The following is a 19,815-nucleotide window of genomic DNA, read 5'->3' on the forward strand; positions in this document are numbered from 1 at the left end:
ACATATGCCTCTGCTCAGCTTGTTTGTGCATTTTATTCATAAAACTGATTTGGGAAACACACGTATTTGCATAATCTAACACATGTGTGATAAAGCACAGCAGATTACAACAGCCTTCCTGATGGTAAAAGCTAAAGTCAAAATGCTTTTAAATCACATGCTTCCAAACATTTAGTCTGTGCAATTGTCTGTGCTTGGTGTCAGCTTACAGATGAGCTTTTTTTAGTTCAGAAACTCTGTGTGTGTATATATATATGCACATATATATATATATATACACACACACACATATAAGGTCAGCCACTAAAGTGATCCAAGCAGAGGGGAAAAAAAAAAAAAACAAAACAACAAACCACCTAACAAAAAAACACCCAAACCCCTGAAGCTGTTTTTGACTACATGCAAGTCACATAGCTAAAAGTGAGGCTAAATCCCTGGTAGTGTAGGAAGTGCTAGTGTAGCACTCAGAAGGATTCCACCACTTTACATAAGCAGAGAAAAGATTACTATGATTTCAGCCATGCCACTGAGACAACCATTTTAAACTGGAGACCTGGAAGTACTTAGCAACCTTGACTTGAATCAAATCAGAATTCTACTGACTGTTCTGGATCAAGTCCTAAGTAACGAGATTTCATATTTGGGACAAGGATGTCTTTCCAGATGTATAACTAAAGGTGGAATCTGGCTTTCTGAGGTTAAAAAGGACTTAAAAAAAAAATCTCACTTCCCCTTTCTTTTCCTGCATCTATGAATTTACTGTTCACAAAGAACAAGTTAAACATAAAATAATCTTTAATATTTTCCATTGTCATTACTTTATTTCAGAACTGAGAAGCCCTGAGCACACATAATGTTGTCTTAAGTACACTAGAAATGTAGATGCTAAGTAGCTCTTATCATACTGTCTTTCCTTATAGCCACTTCCATAATCTTTATTTCACTACAACTTCTGCCATTAGCAGCTGAAGGATAACACATTTAAGATAGCATCTTAAATGTGCCAGAAACTACCACAATGCGTGTTAATATTAGGCTACCACCAATTAGCACCATCACAAGGCACAGTAAACACAAGCACTTTTCAGTATTTAATTTTTTAGGATGGCAATTTTTTTGGAGTACACTCAGAAACTGATAGTGAATATGGCTGGAGCTCCATCACAGAATGATAGTTTAAGTTAGATAAGAAATAGGCAAAAGAAGATTCTATCTGTGTTTTAGAGAACAAAACTAGTGCAAAAATGTCTTCACTCTCATAAAGCAAAACAAACAGCACTTCCAATTAGTTTGAAAGATGGAAAGCAAAAATCATGAAGAAAAAACCCACGCTTTTAAGTGCAACATTAGTTATGGAACTACTGGCATAAGACACGTCAAGGATAAACACTCAAAGATTTAAAAACAGGTTAGACATATATGGAAAATAAGAGCATCCACAGTTATATCAACTTCCATGGGAGCAGGACTGGACCCTACAGAAGTAATCAAAACACTGACGTTATCAGGAAAAAGCTGCCTTCTAATAGCCTTGCAAAAATCTACTCACTTATTATATTAAAAACATAAATCGTCATTAGTTTAGGGTCTCCTTCTCTTACAACAATAACCTTGAAAGCAGACAGGTGCATAGATTTTGTTATGGAGCTGGTAAATTTTCATGACACACTTGCAAAGCTGCTTCAATGTTATTCATCTGTCTTCATTTTCAGTTCCCAACTATATGGGAACAGAGGTTTTTAAATAGCCCTATTCTGAAAAATTCAGAGTTATACACAGAGATCAAGATCGGGAGGAAATCTGCTACTATTTAAAGTAGTTTGCCAAATGGGTTAATAGTCAGATTTTACTATTATTGTGAGTTCACTTAAGGCCCAATAGAAAGATCCCAATTATTGTTAAATATCCCAACTAGATATTTGCTGCTGAACTACTGCATAGTGTTAGTCTCACAGTAGCTATTTGAAAACATTTTTTTTTAATGTTCTGACACATCACAAGGATATCACAGAAATACAGTACAGAAAAATGAACTTCAAAAATGCAGATGCAACAATATAGAAGAAAGAAAACAAGGTGAGTATAGCAGTCAAGGATTTCAGCAATTTAATTTTTCAGATGGTCGAAACAATCAAGACTTGCTAAATTAAACGGTTGTTTACTTCTAGGAGGAACATGGGGAGGGCTGTCCTCCAGAGTTTATGCTACATTAGAAAGACTATTATCCTCGGTAGAAACCTTTATTCTGTAGCTCTGGGTACCTTCTAGCAGATAACAGCACATTTAGCAGATAGCATAACATTTTTATGAACCTGTCAGCAAAGGAGCACTTTGATCCAGCCTGCTCACTTTTTATTTCACACCTCTGGGGAAAGGGGTGAGGAAGACCGGTCCATGACTACTACCATGGACCAGAGGTGCTACTACCAGGCACTGAAGGCAAAGTGTTTCAAAGTAGAAGATACAGGAGTGGTTAAGGGGTAATTGGTGGATTAACACAAGAAGGATCACATATAACCACCAGAAACAAGCCCCAACCGAAATTAAAACAGCTGCAGGTTTGCAGCAAATGTAGGAGAATAAAATGGGATTTCACTGGAAAACCATGGGTACACTTCTCTCCAACGATGCACATCTTTTTCAGCATCACTGATGATCTGCATAAGGCCAAGCGTTTCTAGATCTTGCCATATCAAGGAGAGTCTGGGCTGAGCTGTCAAAGACATCACCTTTATCCACCTCCATTTTAGAGGAGAGAATCAAGAATTCTTCGTTAATGCTAAATTAACATTTAAATTTGAAAACCAACAACTGTGCTGACAACAGAAAGTAACAAGAACAGCCTGGAACCTTATGTTGTGCTGTTTTATGTCACACATATTTCAGGGCTTTTTACATTCCCGGTAGACAAGAATGCAAACTTACTATTAGCAAGCTGAAGGCTTTCACTCCCAGAAGTTGATGGCATGAATAAGAACTATCTCTGTGCCTGTTCTGGAGAAGGCAGAGTACATCAAAGCAGTAGAGTAGAAGATATTCTCAGGAGTGGACAATTACCAGACTCCTAGCAGAGGGGGTGTTAGTCAGAGTACTGATAGCTGTTCAACACAGAAGCAAGAAAACCTGGCTATTTTTCCACCCATCTTTTCTTTGAGGCACTATCCCCCACGTTTATGATATCCCTTTCCCAGACACTATTATCCAGTTTCTAACACTCTGAAATTGTGGTGGCCAGCTGTCTTGACGTGCAAAGTGAACACAGCCACCGTAGTTCTCCCCTCTACACCTTCTTCCCCACACTGACTACATTATTAAGCAATAAAAACAGATGCAGCATTAACTAATCCTTAAAGGAGGTAATTCAGATAATTATCAGCCCATTAACATGACCTCAAACACATGAAAAGCCTACAACAAATTTTGAAGGAAAACGAATATAAAAGGACATGAAGGTAAATGGAAAACATGAGAAACTGAAACCTAAGTTAGACCAAGCAGATTCTGTTATGGCAATCCTAAATTCTTTCTCAGCTGATTTTTTGATAAAGGAAATGCAATAAATCTTACCTACATTAACTTCAGCAAAACATTAAATATCATGCCCCATCAGCAATCGTTAACTCAGCTATCGTTGATAAGTAACTGACTAAAATAAAGAGCATAGTGGACAGGAACAATTGAAGGTAAGGAAGAATTATAAGTGGATTTCTTCAAGTTCAAACAGATTTTTGAATATTTTGAATTATGACTCAGCACAAAAACTGGGAGTGAGCTGGTAAATTTAAGAGATGTCATCAGCTTAGAGAAGGTCTGGGATACTGCACAGAAAGAAACAGATGACTCAGAAGACTGGAACAGCAGAAATGGGATGAAATTTTATATTACAAAAGTCTCTGCTAACAACTTGAATTTACTTGGGAGAAAGAGGTCCTGGATGTATGTCTTGGATAGAGAAGGACTATCAGCTGCCAATATTATGCAGCTGTCAAAAAGGCAAACGTGATCGTAGGATCCATCAGTCAGTAAAGGACTTTTCAGTAAAGGACTTTCCAGTAAATACATTAATTTCACCATACGAGACATTCAAATGCCCTCATCCAAAACCCTGTAAGACAGTTCTGATCGCCCATATTCAACAGATCAACAATCAGAAAACTGAGAGTGACAGCTTATTGCAGAAAGAATAATAAAAGAGGAAGGCTTCACTTATTAATCAGGAGTAGGACTGAATAGATACAACCATTGTCTATAATTATCTGCATTATCAGTGCAGATAAAATAATAGCAGAACAAAATAACTACTTACCCCAACTTTGGCTCAAGGACAAGCCAAACACAAATAAATTCAGACCAAAAATAAGAAGGATCCCAATCAGAAGATCAGTGGTGCTGGAAACAGTTGTCCAAATTGGAACAGTGAGGCCTAATGACTTTTACAAAGGAGCTCAATACCTTCCCACTGGAATATATATAAAACCCTAATATATATAAGTATATATATTTTATATACACACACACACACACTTAGTGATAACTGCACTAAAGGAACACAGTACTCAGTGACCTAGAATACATCTTACAGAACATTATTAAATTCCCTAAATATCTATCTGAAAATTGGGTATGATATTTCCCTCTACATGTCATTTGCTTCTTAAGAAGGCCAACAACGTATTTGCATACTACTTTGTAGGATTTTCTGAAGACCCTGTATTTCAACTCTTGGTATACATTTTCAGGTTTTCTAACAACTAAGATAATTTTTACTTTATGTGTCTACTGTTCAAGTAGCACTGTTCAAAACAGTATTTGGGGGCTTATGTAATCTTACATAACTTATTAACTATTTAGAATGGGAATATTATACATATAAAAGCATAAGTGATATATGCATTTATATACACACTATATATAGACGCCTATTTAAAGTGAGAGGGGAGAAAAAAAAATAATAGACAAACGTATCTATAGTAAGTAGACAAATAGTGAACTGAAGAGGAAGAGGGAAGGAGAGATTTTGAACATGCAGTTTCTATTCCCAGACCATATGAACTGTGTGCAAATACCCGAACATTAAACCAAAGCCAAATATACTTTCAGACTCTGACAGGATTTGCAGCATATATATGTATACATCTGTATGTGTATACACATCATCCATTGATTATTTCCTAATAGTACTTCTCTGGAGTATGTATCTCCCAACCTAAAATGTATTAAATAGTAACACAAAAATTAAGTAATAGTGATAACCCCAAATTCTGTGCAGAAATGAGAATTTTATCTGGAATGCCGGACACAGTGACCACAAAGCTCTTTACAAACTCCTTGTATGAAAGGCTACACAGACAAGTCTGTCTCCAATTGTTACAGCAATCCGGTTACAGCGAAACCACACCAAAGGTATGTGGGTATGAATAATGATGCTCAGGAAGAAGTGGAGCATACTGCTCTTTAAACGCTGAGGCAACTTTAATATCAAAGATGTTATGAAGAGTACATATGTTACTCTATTTTCAAGCTAAAAAATTAATGCATTTTAAAATGAAAAGCCACGATATGGTGCATTTTTATTCTATAGTTGCATTTCAAAACAGATGATCAGTCTAGTAAGAAGATAGTAACAGTTGCCTCACTGTTATTTAAAAAACCACTAACCTATCAGTAAAATAAAAATAAGGAAGACCATATATTCAACAAAGAATGAACTGGCAAAAAATAAACATCTTCTAGGCAATGATCAAAACTGAGTTCTTCCACCCATCATTATTTCTTGAAAGCACAAAAAAAAAAAAGTACAAGAGCCTTAGGCAGAAAATGTGAAATTTTAAATGCAACATGATTGCTCCAGTTATCAAGAAATAATTTTAATCAATTGTTCTACTGGAGATTTGCCAAAGAAATCCAAAATCTCTATTCAGAAGTGTAATAGTGACAGAAAACCAGCTATTGTGATTTTGTATATCAGTTCCTTGAAACTGCTAGTGTACCCTCTCTCTAAATATATATGTCACATTTCTCAGATATATGTGTTCTCTCATGCATACATGATCTCTCATACACTATCACTTAGTGACAACGACAAAAAATAAATTTAATGGTTGGAAAAAACCTTTAAAAACATTGTCAAACTAAATGTCACATTTTCTCTCTAACTCCTTGAGTGGTCCATTTAAGAATCCATTTTAGCTACTCTTCCAGATAATCTTATCCCTAAGAATCATACATTTCCCCATAGGTAGAAAACAAATATAATTTGTCACATGTTGTGCTATACAGACATTTCTGCAGTTGCTGTACTACACTAGAATGTCTGAAGGGGAAGACACCCCAGGTAGTTGGCTGCAGACACATCTCAGCAACATGGCATGTAGTTAAGATTTGACACATATAGTCTTTATAAATCCAATGTCTATGAAGTCAAACAAATCTCCTTCTTATTTATAGTAACAGGCAAGAGCAGATCTCTGCCGTCTTGTTACACAGATGGTTGTAACATTTTTGTAGTTAACTTACAACCACTGATGCCTGAGGAATAGACACACATCTGCCCCAAACTGCCAGTCCTGTAGGCTCTTCTTTTTAACTTTAGCAACCAAAAATATAGTTGAAATACATGCAACACTGTCACCCCAAAAAAGCTACCACAACAAAAAAACCCATACAAATTTGCATTAAATATATTATTAATGTTACAGATTGGACAGTGTTCGCACACACATTACAGCAAAAATAACAGTAATACCAACTCTAGTCACCAAAACTAAAATTTTAGAGAAAATTAATAGCCTCAGATCCCCTATACTGAACTTAGTTTGGAAAAATGTTTGGAAGAAAACTCATTAGAAGCTTCTAAATTTATGTTTTATTAAAAACATTTCAAAAAAGCCTCATACTTCCTACAAACTACTGTCCATATGCTCTTTTTTGCTGCTTGATAAAAAGTAAAGGCATGGCTGGCTCATCTTGAAAAAAGGAAAGCAATTGCTTAGGATTTTCTTCCCCTACTTGAAGACACTACTCCATATCTGCTGTATTTCCACACATCACCTGAGCCTTTAACAGGAAATGTACATGGAAAAGAGCTAGCTATATTAAATTAACTGCTCCCCATTTTAGACACTGGCTGTCTAGAGAAGAAATTCTCTAAACAGGTGACTTAAAATCAAATGCTTGCTTTTGAATAGATGCAGGAAAGAAAAGCTGTAACTGAACCTTGTACCTATAGGAGTTGTTAACTAAGTTTAGTGAAAACTTAAATAGCCTGATGAAATTCTGACCCATGGCAGCTTGGGCAAATATGACTTATTCATAAATGTGTTCCATAAATAATAGATCTAGACAGATTCTTGTCTTTCTCTTCTTGCTCCCCAAAACAGAAGAGAACAGAGCTTGTGAGAAAGTGGATCTGCATTTACAGAACTGGTCTGACTACAGAGGTGAAAACATGCGCCTTAGAATTTGGTTTTGAAAACAGATAAAGGAGAGGACGAATGAACATTATGCATACAGTTACCCAATTAATTTCATTTTGGATTTGCCTTCCCCTGGAATCTATTTAATTTTTTGTGGAGTGGAGCACCAGAGGAAAATAGAAGGGTAGTTCAACCTTTTATTTTTGCTATGTATTCTTTTTATTCTTTGCTAGCTTTCTATCTTTATAGCTGCCTTATAAGAAATTCTGTACTTTCTGCTACTTGCTAATTTCTACTATGAACACAGATCTACAGATTGGGAATTTGAAGAATTTAATAATAAAATTTGCTTTCAAGGTTGAAAACTTACCCCAATGTACTCTTTGCCACATAACAGAATTTATTTCTCCAAGATTCAGATCCATGAAGTCACACAAGCTGACCAGTTCACTTCCAGTGGCACATCAGCGACCCTGTCATGTTTATTAATACTTTTGAGATAATCTACTTAGCTAACCAAATCACTGTCTAAAATGAAAAGTACATAACTGCAAAAACCATCAAAACAAGCACAAACTAATGTAAAAAAAAGAAGTCATACATTTATCTAAAGCAAAGATCCACAGGGCTGTTAGATTAACAACATAAAATGAACACCTCTTCATAAGCTCTGCTGCAGTCTTAACATGTCACCCTGGTCCTGCAAACCGTGTATCTTTCAACCCGAGTTTGCCCCAACAGCGTACATCAACTGTATCATTTACATGGACATCTACTTAATTTAATTCTGTATTTCACTGAGCAAAACCACACTGAAAGGGATGGATATTTGCATTGCATTAAAAAGACTGATTTAAAATAATCTTTAATGATAAAAAAAACCCAGACTACCCTAAATTGCCAAACATGTTTTATGTTACTTCAGATTATATTAATATACAGCACATAGATAAGAATGGCAAAGAAAGATTTATCTTGTTCACTTTCAGGAATGCAACTATCATAATCTCCAAAACGTAGTTGCTCTAAAAGAAATTCCGGTTGATCAATTAGATCTTGCTCCTTCCACAAAATAATTATATCAGGGCCTGTCATATTCCCCTAGAAGAACACAAGTAGTGTCAGAGATTTCTTCTTAAATAAATGTCACAATTCCTTATTATTCAAATGCAATTGTTAGGTCCCAAGTTAAGTCAAAGAAACTTTCTGAAGAGAGCCAGAATAACAACAGATAGAAAATTAGGTAGGAACCCACTTTGCAGGATGGTGTTGCAAGACCACCAGTATCATTTGTAGCTGCATAGAAAGGGGAAACATATTGTGTTAAGAAGGAATCATCTTTAACATTATTTTGCTGTGATTATTAGTATCTGAGTGATGGATGAAAATTTGAGGCAAAACAAATTATTTGTTCTTCTGCCTTTACTAAATAGCAGTCAGATCTCTCTTTTCAAAATCAGAAGAGAAAAATCACTGTTTTTATTTGGTTGAAGTCCTTCAACATAAACATAAGGAACTAGGAGATTTATTTATTTTAGTAGTTATACTTTCTGCTTTTCTTCACCTAAATCAGAATATTTCATAGCCCATTTTTATAATTTGGAAACTGATACTGAGAATTTATTACAGTTCTCACATGGAAACTAAAATTAGATTACACTGAATTTTTAAAGCAGTTTATTATATCAGCCTTGTCACTTATTACCTGGATTTTAAATGAATATAGTGCAAGATCATAATGAAAAATATATTAAGAGTCCCCTCTTAAAATGCTGGTACAGTATACTGTTCATGATTCAAAAACCTGATAATCTCTGCCATATTTACATATTCTAAAATATTAAATAAGACAAATGCTATCACTGTCCCGTTTTCAATCCTTGTTGTGAGCAGAACAGCAGCAGCCCATAAGCCACTGCCTGCAGCATGACCACTCTGCTTCCAAACCACTTTTCTGTTCTGGATTAATGCATCATCTTTTCTACAGTATAACCATTGCTACTGCAGCAGAGAACGAGCAACATTTTCCAGTAGAACTATTTGGTTCTGACAGAGGAAAGGTTGTCCTAAAAACTTACAAAGCTGTCTTAAATTCTACTAGCTACTAATAATTCTACAGAGACAGCTAGGAGGAGGAAAAAAACCCACCCCAAAAAAACCAAAGAGAGGTATTTAATTTTTTTTTCCCCTGAAAGTAATCCTGAGTCTTTAGTGCATGTCCCCCATATGCTAAGAATCCACCACAAGTAAGGAAACCAAACGGGAGGCAAGATAAATGGAAAGATTATGTGGTCATATATATTAGGGACACAGTCATGGCATTTTTAATTTCTTTGTTCTCTAAGCTATAAAAGATTATTACAACCCTGGGATACAGGAGAACAGGATGAGGTACAGACAGAAATCTGAAAAAGAATAGGAAAGGAGGGGGTCTGGACGACTGAAAAGAACGTATGGAGCGCTTGCAAGAACAAGCTAGTATGGACAGACAGAAAACGAAGAGATGGCAGCAAACAGAAAAAAAAATAAAAATCAATAGTTGAAAAAAAAAAAAAAGAGCATACAAGACTTGCTGCTTCAATATATGCAAACTCTGTTCCTATCAGGTGGTCAATGCTCAAAAAAAGCAAACAGAATTTTGCCCAGCCAGGACTCTGCAGTCCAAATGAAGTTAAACTGCATTTTGCCTTTCACTACTGACAAGACGTAGCCTGGCTTATTAGGATTGCAGAGTTGCCTCTCATTCATCTCCCTACTTTATCATCTACCTCCCCAACCATGCCTAAGCTCCTTCCAGTGCCTGTTACACCGAATGTGGAGCGGAAGACAGAGCAAGAGCATAGACGAACTTTCTGGTACCAAAAAGAAGTGATCTCTAAGGACATCTAATCCCAATCACAGTACAAGGCATTATCATCTGGACACTCTGGTCAGAACAGTCACTTCGTATTGGTGGAAATATTCCATACTAGTCTTGCTGTAGCGGGTCCCAGCTCTTCCAGAGAAAGCCGCTGCTTCTCTGAGAAGGCTAGTGGTGCCTGGAAGCTGTTAATAGCTCTCTGGTTACTAAGATCTTCAGTGAAGATTTGTCTGTTTATACAAGTTCATACAAGTTAAATATTACTGAGAAAGGTAAAATGGTAAAACCAAAAAATACACCTATTACATGGCACTACAGAATCCACATCTGTAGTCTACATTCGTATTACTGAATAACCTCTCTCCTCCTCCCCCCCCCCCCCCCCCCCCTTTTTTTTTTTAATATGGTAAGACAATTCATCCAAGTTAGAGCAGATAACAGCCAAAGCAGCCCACACACATATGTACTAGGCTTAAATTCTTTGGAAGACTATGTTGTTCAAGCTTTCCTTTTATTTATCCAAAATGGCACAAGCAAAAGATGTTATAAAAAAACTTGACAGAATGCTTGGGGAGGGGGAAGGGGTGGTCATTTTCCTAAGGAAAGAATATTTCTTTCAAACAACCTAGTGTCATTTTTACGTTTACACAACACAAGAGGTACAGTAGAGCATACCACATACTGACAGATTAACAGGACCTCCTACCTCGACTTCATCCTCTCATGCATTCTCCCATGCTGGATACATTGTTGGTCCAATTCATCATTCCGTTTCTGCATCTTCTCCAATCTGCCATGAAGATACTCTTTTTCCTGACTAAGCTGGTTGACTTCAGATCTACGAAAGTAAACCACAGTGATGATGGATGTTGTCAGATTTCATCCTGCAGCGTGCCATCAATATGTGGCTTCAGCATTTATAAGATTTCATACATGTATATGTAATGCATAAACAGGCTATTACTAGAACTTAGAGAAACAAAACACTGTTTCAAATAATCTTAAGACAAAAGAACATGATGCTGAAAGGTATCTGGTAAATAAGCCAATGGCAATCACTCAGTCATAGGTTGGCTATGCTAATTTCAGCCTAATTTAAACAAGCATGTCATTTGGCTTTATGCATTCATGTTAAATAAGATCAATAGATGTAAATTCATACTTGTTAAGCAAGAATTTGGCCAGCATTTTGAAAACGCATTTCAAGTTCTTTATTAGTAAAAGCTAACATCTGATTTAAAAAATGGCTACTAAAAACTTGTTCAACCTTTACTGCACTGTACAGGTTGAACCCTCAATAGTGGTACTGTTTTAGAAACTTTATTAACCTAATATGCCCAAAATACCATTACAGTGGTTTTTAAAAAAAACCCAACACATTAAGAGAAAAATTAATAAACCCTTAAGAAACATGGGACAAATCATACAGGCACACCCTAATCTACATAAAGCTTGGCAAAGCCTTTAAGAAAATTAGTGACTTCCAGCAATTCTTATTCTTCACGGGTGAGCAGAGACACCAGATCCATTAATGACCTGGGACTGCCACTTGCTACATCTCTAACCATCAACCCATGGAGAAAGAGGCATGAGCTGTTTCTTAATCTCAGGAAAAGATCTCAGATTAAATTGCGATAAAATATACATTATGCACTTGTACAGTTTAACTCTTTGGAAAAGGTTAATGAGAACATGCCAGAATCTGCTATACCATCAGAAAGTAAGAATCAAAAGCAAGCAAATTTGTTTTATGGCATCTGCCACTCCAGATCTTGAGGTTAAAAAGCTTCAGAGATATCTTTAAATCACAAACTTAAATATGCTGTAGTTACAGCAGAAAGATATTTTACCTTCCTGGCTGTTGTAGAATGCAACAACAACTGACATTCTGAAAAATACAACAAAGTGCAGGGGGGAAGGAATACCCCTTCCTCAAAAACATGCTGCTACACTGACAAGTCAAATCTGGAAATGACAACATAATCTTTTCATGTTTAGAGAACAATACATGGTATCATCTGTGAATCTAAAAGAACTTAGCAAGGGAAACTTTGGAAGAAGACTGTGTGTAATTGAATTCAGATGGGGAGTTACAGTTCTATTAAGGAACATCACTGACAAACCCATCAGAATTGTGCTGATGCATTTGTACATCAAACTTAAATGCACAAGAGTTTCCTGGGTGGGCACATAACAGCGGGCAGGATGTTACAGGAAGGTAGCTGAAGTTGAATCTTTACACTGATCATTTACAAGTAATACAAATACAAGTAAAGAAATACAAGTAACTTAAATGTCAGCATTAACAAAGTGTTATTAGCTGGACCGATATCACACAGTATGAATGCAGTCTGTACCTGACACTGATGCTGTAAGAAAGACAATCAGTGGACAAAAGCAAAGGCCCACTCCAGAGCAGCTCAGCAGAGACAAACTCAACAGTAACAAAGCCCAACCAAGTGGTAACGGACCAAACTCAAGATTGCATTCCTTTTTTTGCCAGCAAAATCTACCAACAGCATTTGCCATGTGGGAATACTGTAAATTACGTTTGTAGGGCTCCCCAACTGGGGGATCCTGCTTCTTTTTCTGTTATTTGTATGTGGCTGTCTCATTCATTGAAACAGCAGAAGAACTTTCAAGGTGGTAAAAATCTCAAAGCTTTAAAGTGATTTGTTCATCTCCAGCACATTTGAAGGTGCCTGAAAGTCTTTCTGGAAAGACCCAGGAATTCAAATCAACAAACCCCAAAATGTTACTGAAAATTACAATTAATGAAACAAACCAAAATACTGAATTCTCTGAAAACAGGAGCAGCACGATCTCTAATCTCTAAAATACAGCTCTAAAGCCCTGATGCTTTGAATCATTTTACTTGTGTTCTCTTCTCTTAAAACATCTTTTGTAATTACAGTTGAACTCAAGGGGAAAAAAAAAAATCATTCCAGTTAAAATATTATTTACACAATGTCCCTTCCAAGTAAATATCGAAGAGTCTGACCACCCAGATTCAAGTATTTCATTATACGGAAATAAAGATTCCCTCTGCATCTTTATATACCACTCATCCCCCCTCAGTTTCCAAAGATTAAGATAGAACAGTTATTTAAATAATTTCAAAATTGCCCCAAAATCCAACCATAATTGTAATAAGTACTGAATGTGATAGCACATTTATGCTAGGAGTAACAATTCCACCCAGCCAGGGGCAGGACCATGTCTGCGTAAACGCTCCTGCATCACTCTGCTCCCAGGCTGCCACAGCAGGGACAGGGGAGAGAGGGGGGCAAGTGACAAAATAGACAGTCCTGAACTTCAGCCCACATGTAATGCCAGGAACAGAGGTAAATTAGAAAAATCTATGCACTAAGCACTATGTCTGATGGATCCAGAACAACTAAAGGACACAGCACAGACACGCTGATGTTGCTCCACATCAGTCCAACAGATTGTATTGTAAGCTGTGGTGGCCTTAGAAGAAACTGAAGCATGCAGATATTTGGAGAGCTACCATCTGAGCTGAACTCCATCTGCATGGATTTGCACTTCTGCAGGCTCAGGCTGGCCCCACAAGCCATACAGTCATGGGAATGTATCTGTGTGTGCTTCTGAGATCTGATAGACTCAAAAGACCTCTATGAAATCAGTATTATCTTGAAACTGCGCAGAGCAAAGCTACAACATCACATGAAAATGCAAATGTAAAATGCATGCTTGTAAGTAGATGGGTAACAGGTTTTGCCAAATCTTATTTACTTGTCACTGTATTAAAAATAATTGATGATGACTGGGGGGAGGACAGGGACAACAACAAAAAGCCTTTTATACTTCTGGACGCATTCAACTACCAAGAAAGCCTCAACTTCTAGTTAAAAACTAATTTAATTTTTTATCTACCATCATTACTGGAAGAATCTTGGGGAAAGAAAAAAAACACAAAAAAACCCAAAAAAACCCAACCAAAAACCAGGTTCCTCCAAAACATTCAAATACTGTAAGGCAAAGAACCAGCAAATGTTAAATAGTCACAATTTAAAGTCAGCCTTAGGATATTTTTAGGATAAGCTGAATTTTGATCACTAAGGTGGCAATGCTGCCTTTACTTCTCTGAACTATCTTTTGCATTGCAACATTTTTTAAGCACTGCCTTTTCCTACTCCTAAAACCAACTGTTTACTTATACAGCAACTAAATACATACTCTAAAATATTTTCTGCTGACACAGTATTGTTGCATGTAATTTTTATGACATCTTTCAGACAGACTGTTTCACATCTTCGTACAGCTACCTCCAATAAACATTTTACCCCTGGTATTGAGCACAATGACTGCAGTCAACCAAACATGCAGAAAAATAGTTCAGCCGGGTGTGTGTTCTTTACTTCAATTAAACTCACACAGTTGGATGCCTACTGTTGCCAAACCAGTAATACAATTTATACATTATAGTCCAAACAGTAAAACTACACTAAAAGTCATTTAACAATATTTATAACACCATAAAATACAGTGTTAAAATATATGAACTGCAATATGTACCAAAATTATAAAATTTGTTTCTCATCATCAGTGATTAAAACCAGGATCATTGCTCTAGCTTCAATACTCACAACCCTGGTGACAGATTAGAATTCAAATCTTAATGATCAATTTACAATTAACAAGATAGAAGTGAAACAAATTAAACCAACCATTATATATAACGAGACCCAATGGACTCCCATTGTTCCCCTTAATTACAAAACGCAAATCACAAATACACAGTGGGTAGTGTTAAGCATTAATCTACAACCTAGAAACTCAGACTGACAATCAGAGAAAAAAAAAAGAAGAACAAAATAACACAGAAGAAATCAACAAAGGACTATATTTTTAAACATGCCTATGCATACAAAAACCTTCACAGGCACTATCTTCTTTCTGCACAGCTTGAGGGGTTTGTAATTGGTCTGACATTGTCTTTCTGAAGCTTTTCTAATCCCATGTAGGGGCTAGCTCACAAAAATGGTTCCAGCTTACGTATAAACAAGAAAACTTCAGTTTAGATTTTTCAGAAAACCTGTATTAGATATAAAAATACACATAATTCAGAGGCAGCCCACTTAAATTATGCAAATATGTAGTTGCCACAGATAAATTTGAAATGCCTTATTACAAATGGGCCCTTTACTTCCTACCAACCCCCCCAAATTTTATTTAAACTTATTCTTGCATCTGTTATTAAAAAAAGCTTGAGTGTTTTACCAGTTAAATAATGATTCTGTACTGCTAGTATACCATTACTTTTTACCCCTATGGAAACTAAGGCACAAAGATTCTGGAAGTATAGCAAGAAAATACATATTCAAGTCCAAAATTCAGTTTATAAGGCTACTACATCAGAAACATGGTGAAAAACAAACAAACTTTTCCATGCAAATAGGGCACACTGCTGCTTTATGATCTGCTTTTATTAATGTACATGAGAACCAAGTTATAAGATCTTTCAAAAATGATTACTTTTTTTCAGAAGACAAAGCTACAGCATTCTGTCCCAGAATTGTGGGTTTACACTATATCCAGTGACAATGAGCATGAAGATTGTCTTTCAGAGAGATGCTACTGAAAGGTATAGGCTGATCATGTATTTAAAACTTTGCTAAAGTAATTTTCTGCATCTGATCTCTTGATGATATAAATTTCTGAAGCCACCTATTAGTTTTTCATTTTCCACCATCTCCAGCTCCACCTTCTTGTTCTCATTTTCACATGTTTTGTTTGCCCCTACCTATTTCTCCATTCTTGTTACTGACTGCAGCAGCTCCCACTCCAGTGAAGGCAAGCTCAAGCTATTTTAGGGCCATTTCTCAGAACTGCTTTCATACATTCTTCCATACTGTTTCTTGTGCAAAATATACCACTTTCTGGAGATCCAAGAGGGCTTCTTTTCCCTTTTTCAGGTTCTTGACATAGTCAGCTAATGCTGCTAGGTGGAGAAACACTTGGCAATCTCTGCTATTTATTTTCAGAGAATAATGTGTTTTCACAGTATGTTTTCTGTCTTTCCTTCATCCTTTTACAGTTACTAGTCTGTGACTGTGAGCTCTAGCAACAAAGTCTGTGTGCATTTTTATTGCTGGAATAATAATATGATTTGAATCTATTCAGATTTTGTATTACTTTAGCAGAGGAGCTCTGCTTTTTCAGAAGAAAAATTCTGTTTGCTTCTCTCTCAAGTACCCATCACAACATTTGCAAGGGAAGTTTGCTTACATTTCCTCAAGTTTCTCATTTCTCCCCCAAACAGCCTGGATGGGATTCATCTCCCAACTTCAGCCACTTAACAATTAGTCAACACTTTATATTCAGTGGAAAGTAGGATGGGCATTAGAAGTAGTACCTGTGGGAAACACAATTTTTTTTTTATGTATATATCAGTCATCTACTTATATCATTCCCCTTTGACCATTCCTGGAAACAGGATACTGGGATAAATGAACACTCTCCCTGAATGAGTGTTGCCCCTGTTATGTTTCCTCAACAGGATGATTTAATCTGCCCAGCAGAAAAATCCTATCTTGAAAACCAGTTTTACCTTTGCTGAGTATTTTCCTTACTTCACATAAGCCATGCGAGATGAATCCTACCTTCAAGTATCAAATTCACTTTGCATGAAATTTACCGAAGTCACAGAATGCCAACTCACCACTTCAGTCCTGTTCACTACTCTAAATATGAACCCTGCAGAACAAAGACTATTTTCACACTTAAATATGTAAAATCAGATTATTTACTAGCACAGAACTACAAAATTAATTAACTTTTTCTTTTTAAAAAAAGATAGTCCTGTCCTAGAAAACTTTTAAATAGCTTCCAGGTTTTGTTCTATTCGTGAATTTTTAATGGCTTTGTATTTAGACCTGCTATTGATTTTAAGAAGAGCGCCACATAACAAGTGGTGGCAGAATCAGAGCTTCAATGACAAGCAATTTTGACGACAATTATTTCAGAGATAATTATTCAGTGCGTACTATTGTGAATGGAGCTTTAAGTGAATAATTAAACCAACAGACTACAGTTTAAAGAACTTTAAATATTTAGTATTGTTCATATAATTTCTGATAAGCTTGAATTGTAGCTCTGTTAACAATTTTCCACTTTTCATATTAAGAATATGAAGATCAGGAAGAAAACAGTGTGCAGCTTTTACATTGGAATTGTCTAAGACATTTGCGGTAAAAGGCAGAAACAATCTGAAAAGTAGAAAATTAGAATTACCCTGGATAAAGATCCATTCATATTTCTTAAGTGGCATACACTATATTGAGATGATGTGTAATACCTGGGACAAGATGAATAATAATAAATACTAAAATAGAAAAAAAAAAATATACTAACCTGTATTTTTCTGACATTTGTTCCAACTTCCTTGCCAACACACAACATTCTTCCTTTAATTTTGCTATGAATGTATTCTGGGAGGTCAGCAATGAATCCAGTTCATTTACTAGAAATTACAAAGTTATAAAACTAGAAAATTATTTTACAATTATGTACATCTATAGATAATTTAGAAACAATGTTATGCATTCTTTATTTCTTTCCTCTAGATCCTTCTGTGTTTGGTATGGTTTTTAAACTTCAGCTGCTTGGACACAGAATTATAACATCATCATTCACCAAATACAGGCTATATGTCAGAATAAGCCAACCTAAAGTGTGTTACATCAATGTTGCCACTGAATCAGGTCTTGTATGACAAGAATCACCATAAAGACTGCATATCTAATCTGGTGGGTTTGCTTTTTAGCTGGAAATTCATTGACGTTTCTGGAAGGAATAAAATTGGCAAGCCACGCCTTACCAGCCTTTTGCTTGCTCAAATGGTGCAGAGGATACACTGGCAACCCAAACACTCACGCTGTAGACTCATTTCATTCTCTCTTTAAAAAAAAAGTTATTTTATTTATTGTGTCCTGCACTTACTATGATTCATGTATTTTTTCTCTTTAATGATAAGATACAGACTTATTGTCCAGTGACAGTTGCAGTGAAACCATTTTATAAGTTAATTTTCAGTTACTATCAGTTTCAGCTGCACCAAAACTTGTGACCTAGAAATCAAGCATTTTTATTCTTTCAAAAGGATGATACTGCAAAATAGTATTTCTTGATTTCAGCTTTTAAAATCATTCAGAGAAAGAGAGACCATTGTTACCAAATTCCTTGTATACGTGTAGGGTCATAATACACAAGGGTTTCTTTTGCATATAATAAATAATTGTAATTTTCAACTCCTAATTCTACTAGAGATATATAAAAACAAACTCAGCCTTAAAGTTGTTTCCTTTTTGTATACCGGTACAATTTATGCAGTAGGAGGGTAAATTACACATCTCTTGTGCAAAATTATACTTGGTCATATGCAGATGTGCTGGCTAGAGTAGGGAAAAAAGATTCCGAGAGCTTCTTTTCCTTTTCTACTGTGTAGACAGCAGCCATAATGTAGCTGTTTGAATTCCCTGAACACACAGAAAGGTCCTCTGCTACTGTGACAATGCTGCAAAAAAGGCAGAAAATCAGATGGCAGATGTAAATGTGCCTGCTACCTCAAGTATTATCTGACACTGCTTAAGATTAATACAGGATACAAATACAGGACTGATAGGTAAAAACGGTATTTTATTAAACATATGAAAATACCATGTTCCATAAGGCCTGAAGCTCCTCCTTCTTTCCATGCTCAGGGGCTATAGATTTCCTATCTAAAAATTTATTTTTTTCTTTAAAATATGCATCACTATTAATGTTGTTGGCATAGTACTTCACAATGACAAAAGACTTTTTTTGTTTGCTTGGAAAACCCGTTTTACTTCCAGATTAAAGGTTAGAAGTTATTGATCAGCTAAGTCAATGCAATGAAGTCTCCTATCACGAGAACCTGAAGTATGCAAGGGATTAAACATCTTTCTTCTAGATTGAGGGTGTCGGGGTGGGGGGGGCACATGGTAATGCTAAAAATGTTTGAGGCTGCAAAGATTAAATAAAGGAACATATCAATTTGGAGCCAGTGAATTACATCCAGCTGCGACAGTGAATTAAGAACCGATTAATGGCTAAAGCTTTTCTCCAGTTTGGATGCCGAAGCAAACTCATTAAGCTTTTAGAGTAGCTATAATGTGTGTACTGTGGGAACTGTTCAATGCTATTCAGGAGACTTTAACTGTAAGCTCAGAGCATTTCCCGCAGAGCTTCTGATGCTATTTTCTTTATATAACATGTGTGCCTGAAAATCCAGCCAAAAACAAGCCCTTTGTTTTTCTACTTTGTTGTGGTCTCTCTCAGCTTTACGTTTCTTGAACACAGGTAAATAAACTCATAATCCAGATGGTGCAACAGATGTGAGAGCAGCACTCTGAAATCAACAGACAGTGGGCAATACTTTCCATTTTCTCTTTTAAACGCTAACTAATATGTAATTCGGAATCTCCGGTGTAGTTAGCATCTGCTCCCTTCGGCCAGCCAAAGGTTACAGGTGTTCCTGATGTCATTTCACAGAAA

At 36.1% G+C, this 19,815-nt stretch overlaps 1 protein-coding gene across 1 annotated transcript in view; it reads right to left on the bottom strand.

Moving 5' to 3' along the window:
• The window catches only part of SDCCAG8 (SHH signaling and ciliogenesis regulator SDCCAG8), a 101,133-nt gene that overhangs the window by 26,266 nt on the left and 55,052 nt on the right, over nucleotides 1-19,815 (bottom strand). The window contains exons 13-14 of the mRNA XM_035900255.1: nucleotides 17,653-17,761; nucleotides 10,982-11,113 (exon numbers count right to left, since the gene is read on the bottom strand). Of these exons, the coding sequence (XP_035756148.1) occupies nucleotides 10,982-11,113; nucleotides 17,653-17,761 (241 nt within the window). The remainder of the gene's footprint in view (nucleotides 1-10,981; nucleotides 11,114-17,652; nucleotides 17,762-19,815) is intronic.

Source organism: Egretta garzetta, unplaced genomic scaffold (assembly GCF_000687185.1).
Source record: "Egretta garzetta isolate BGI_Z169 unplaced genomic scaffold, ASM68718v1 scaffold248, whole genome shotgun sequence".
NCBI lineage: Eukaryota > Metazoa > Chordata > Aves > Pelecaniformes > Ardeidae > Egretta > Egretta garzetta.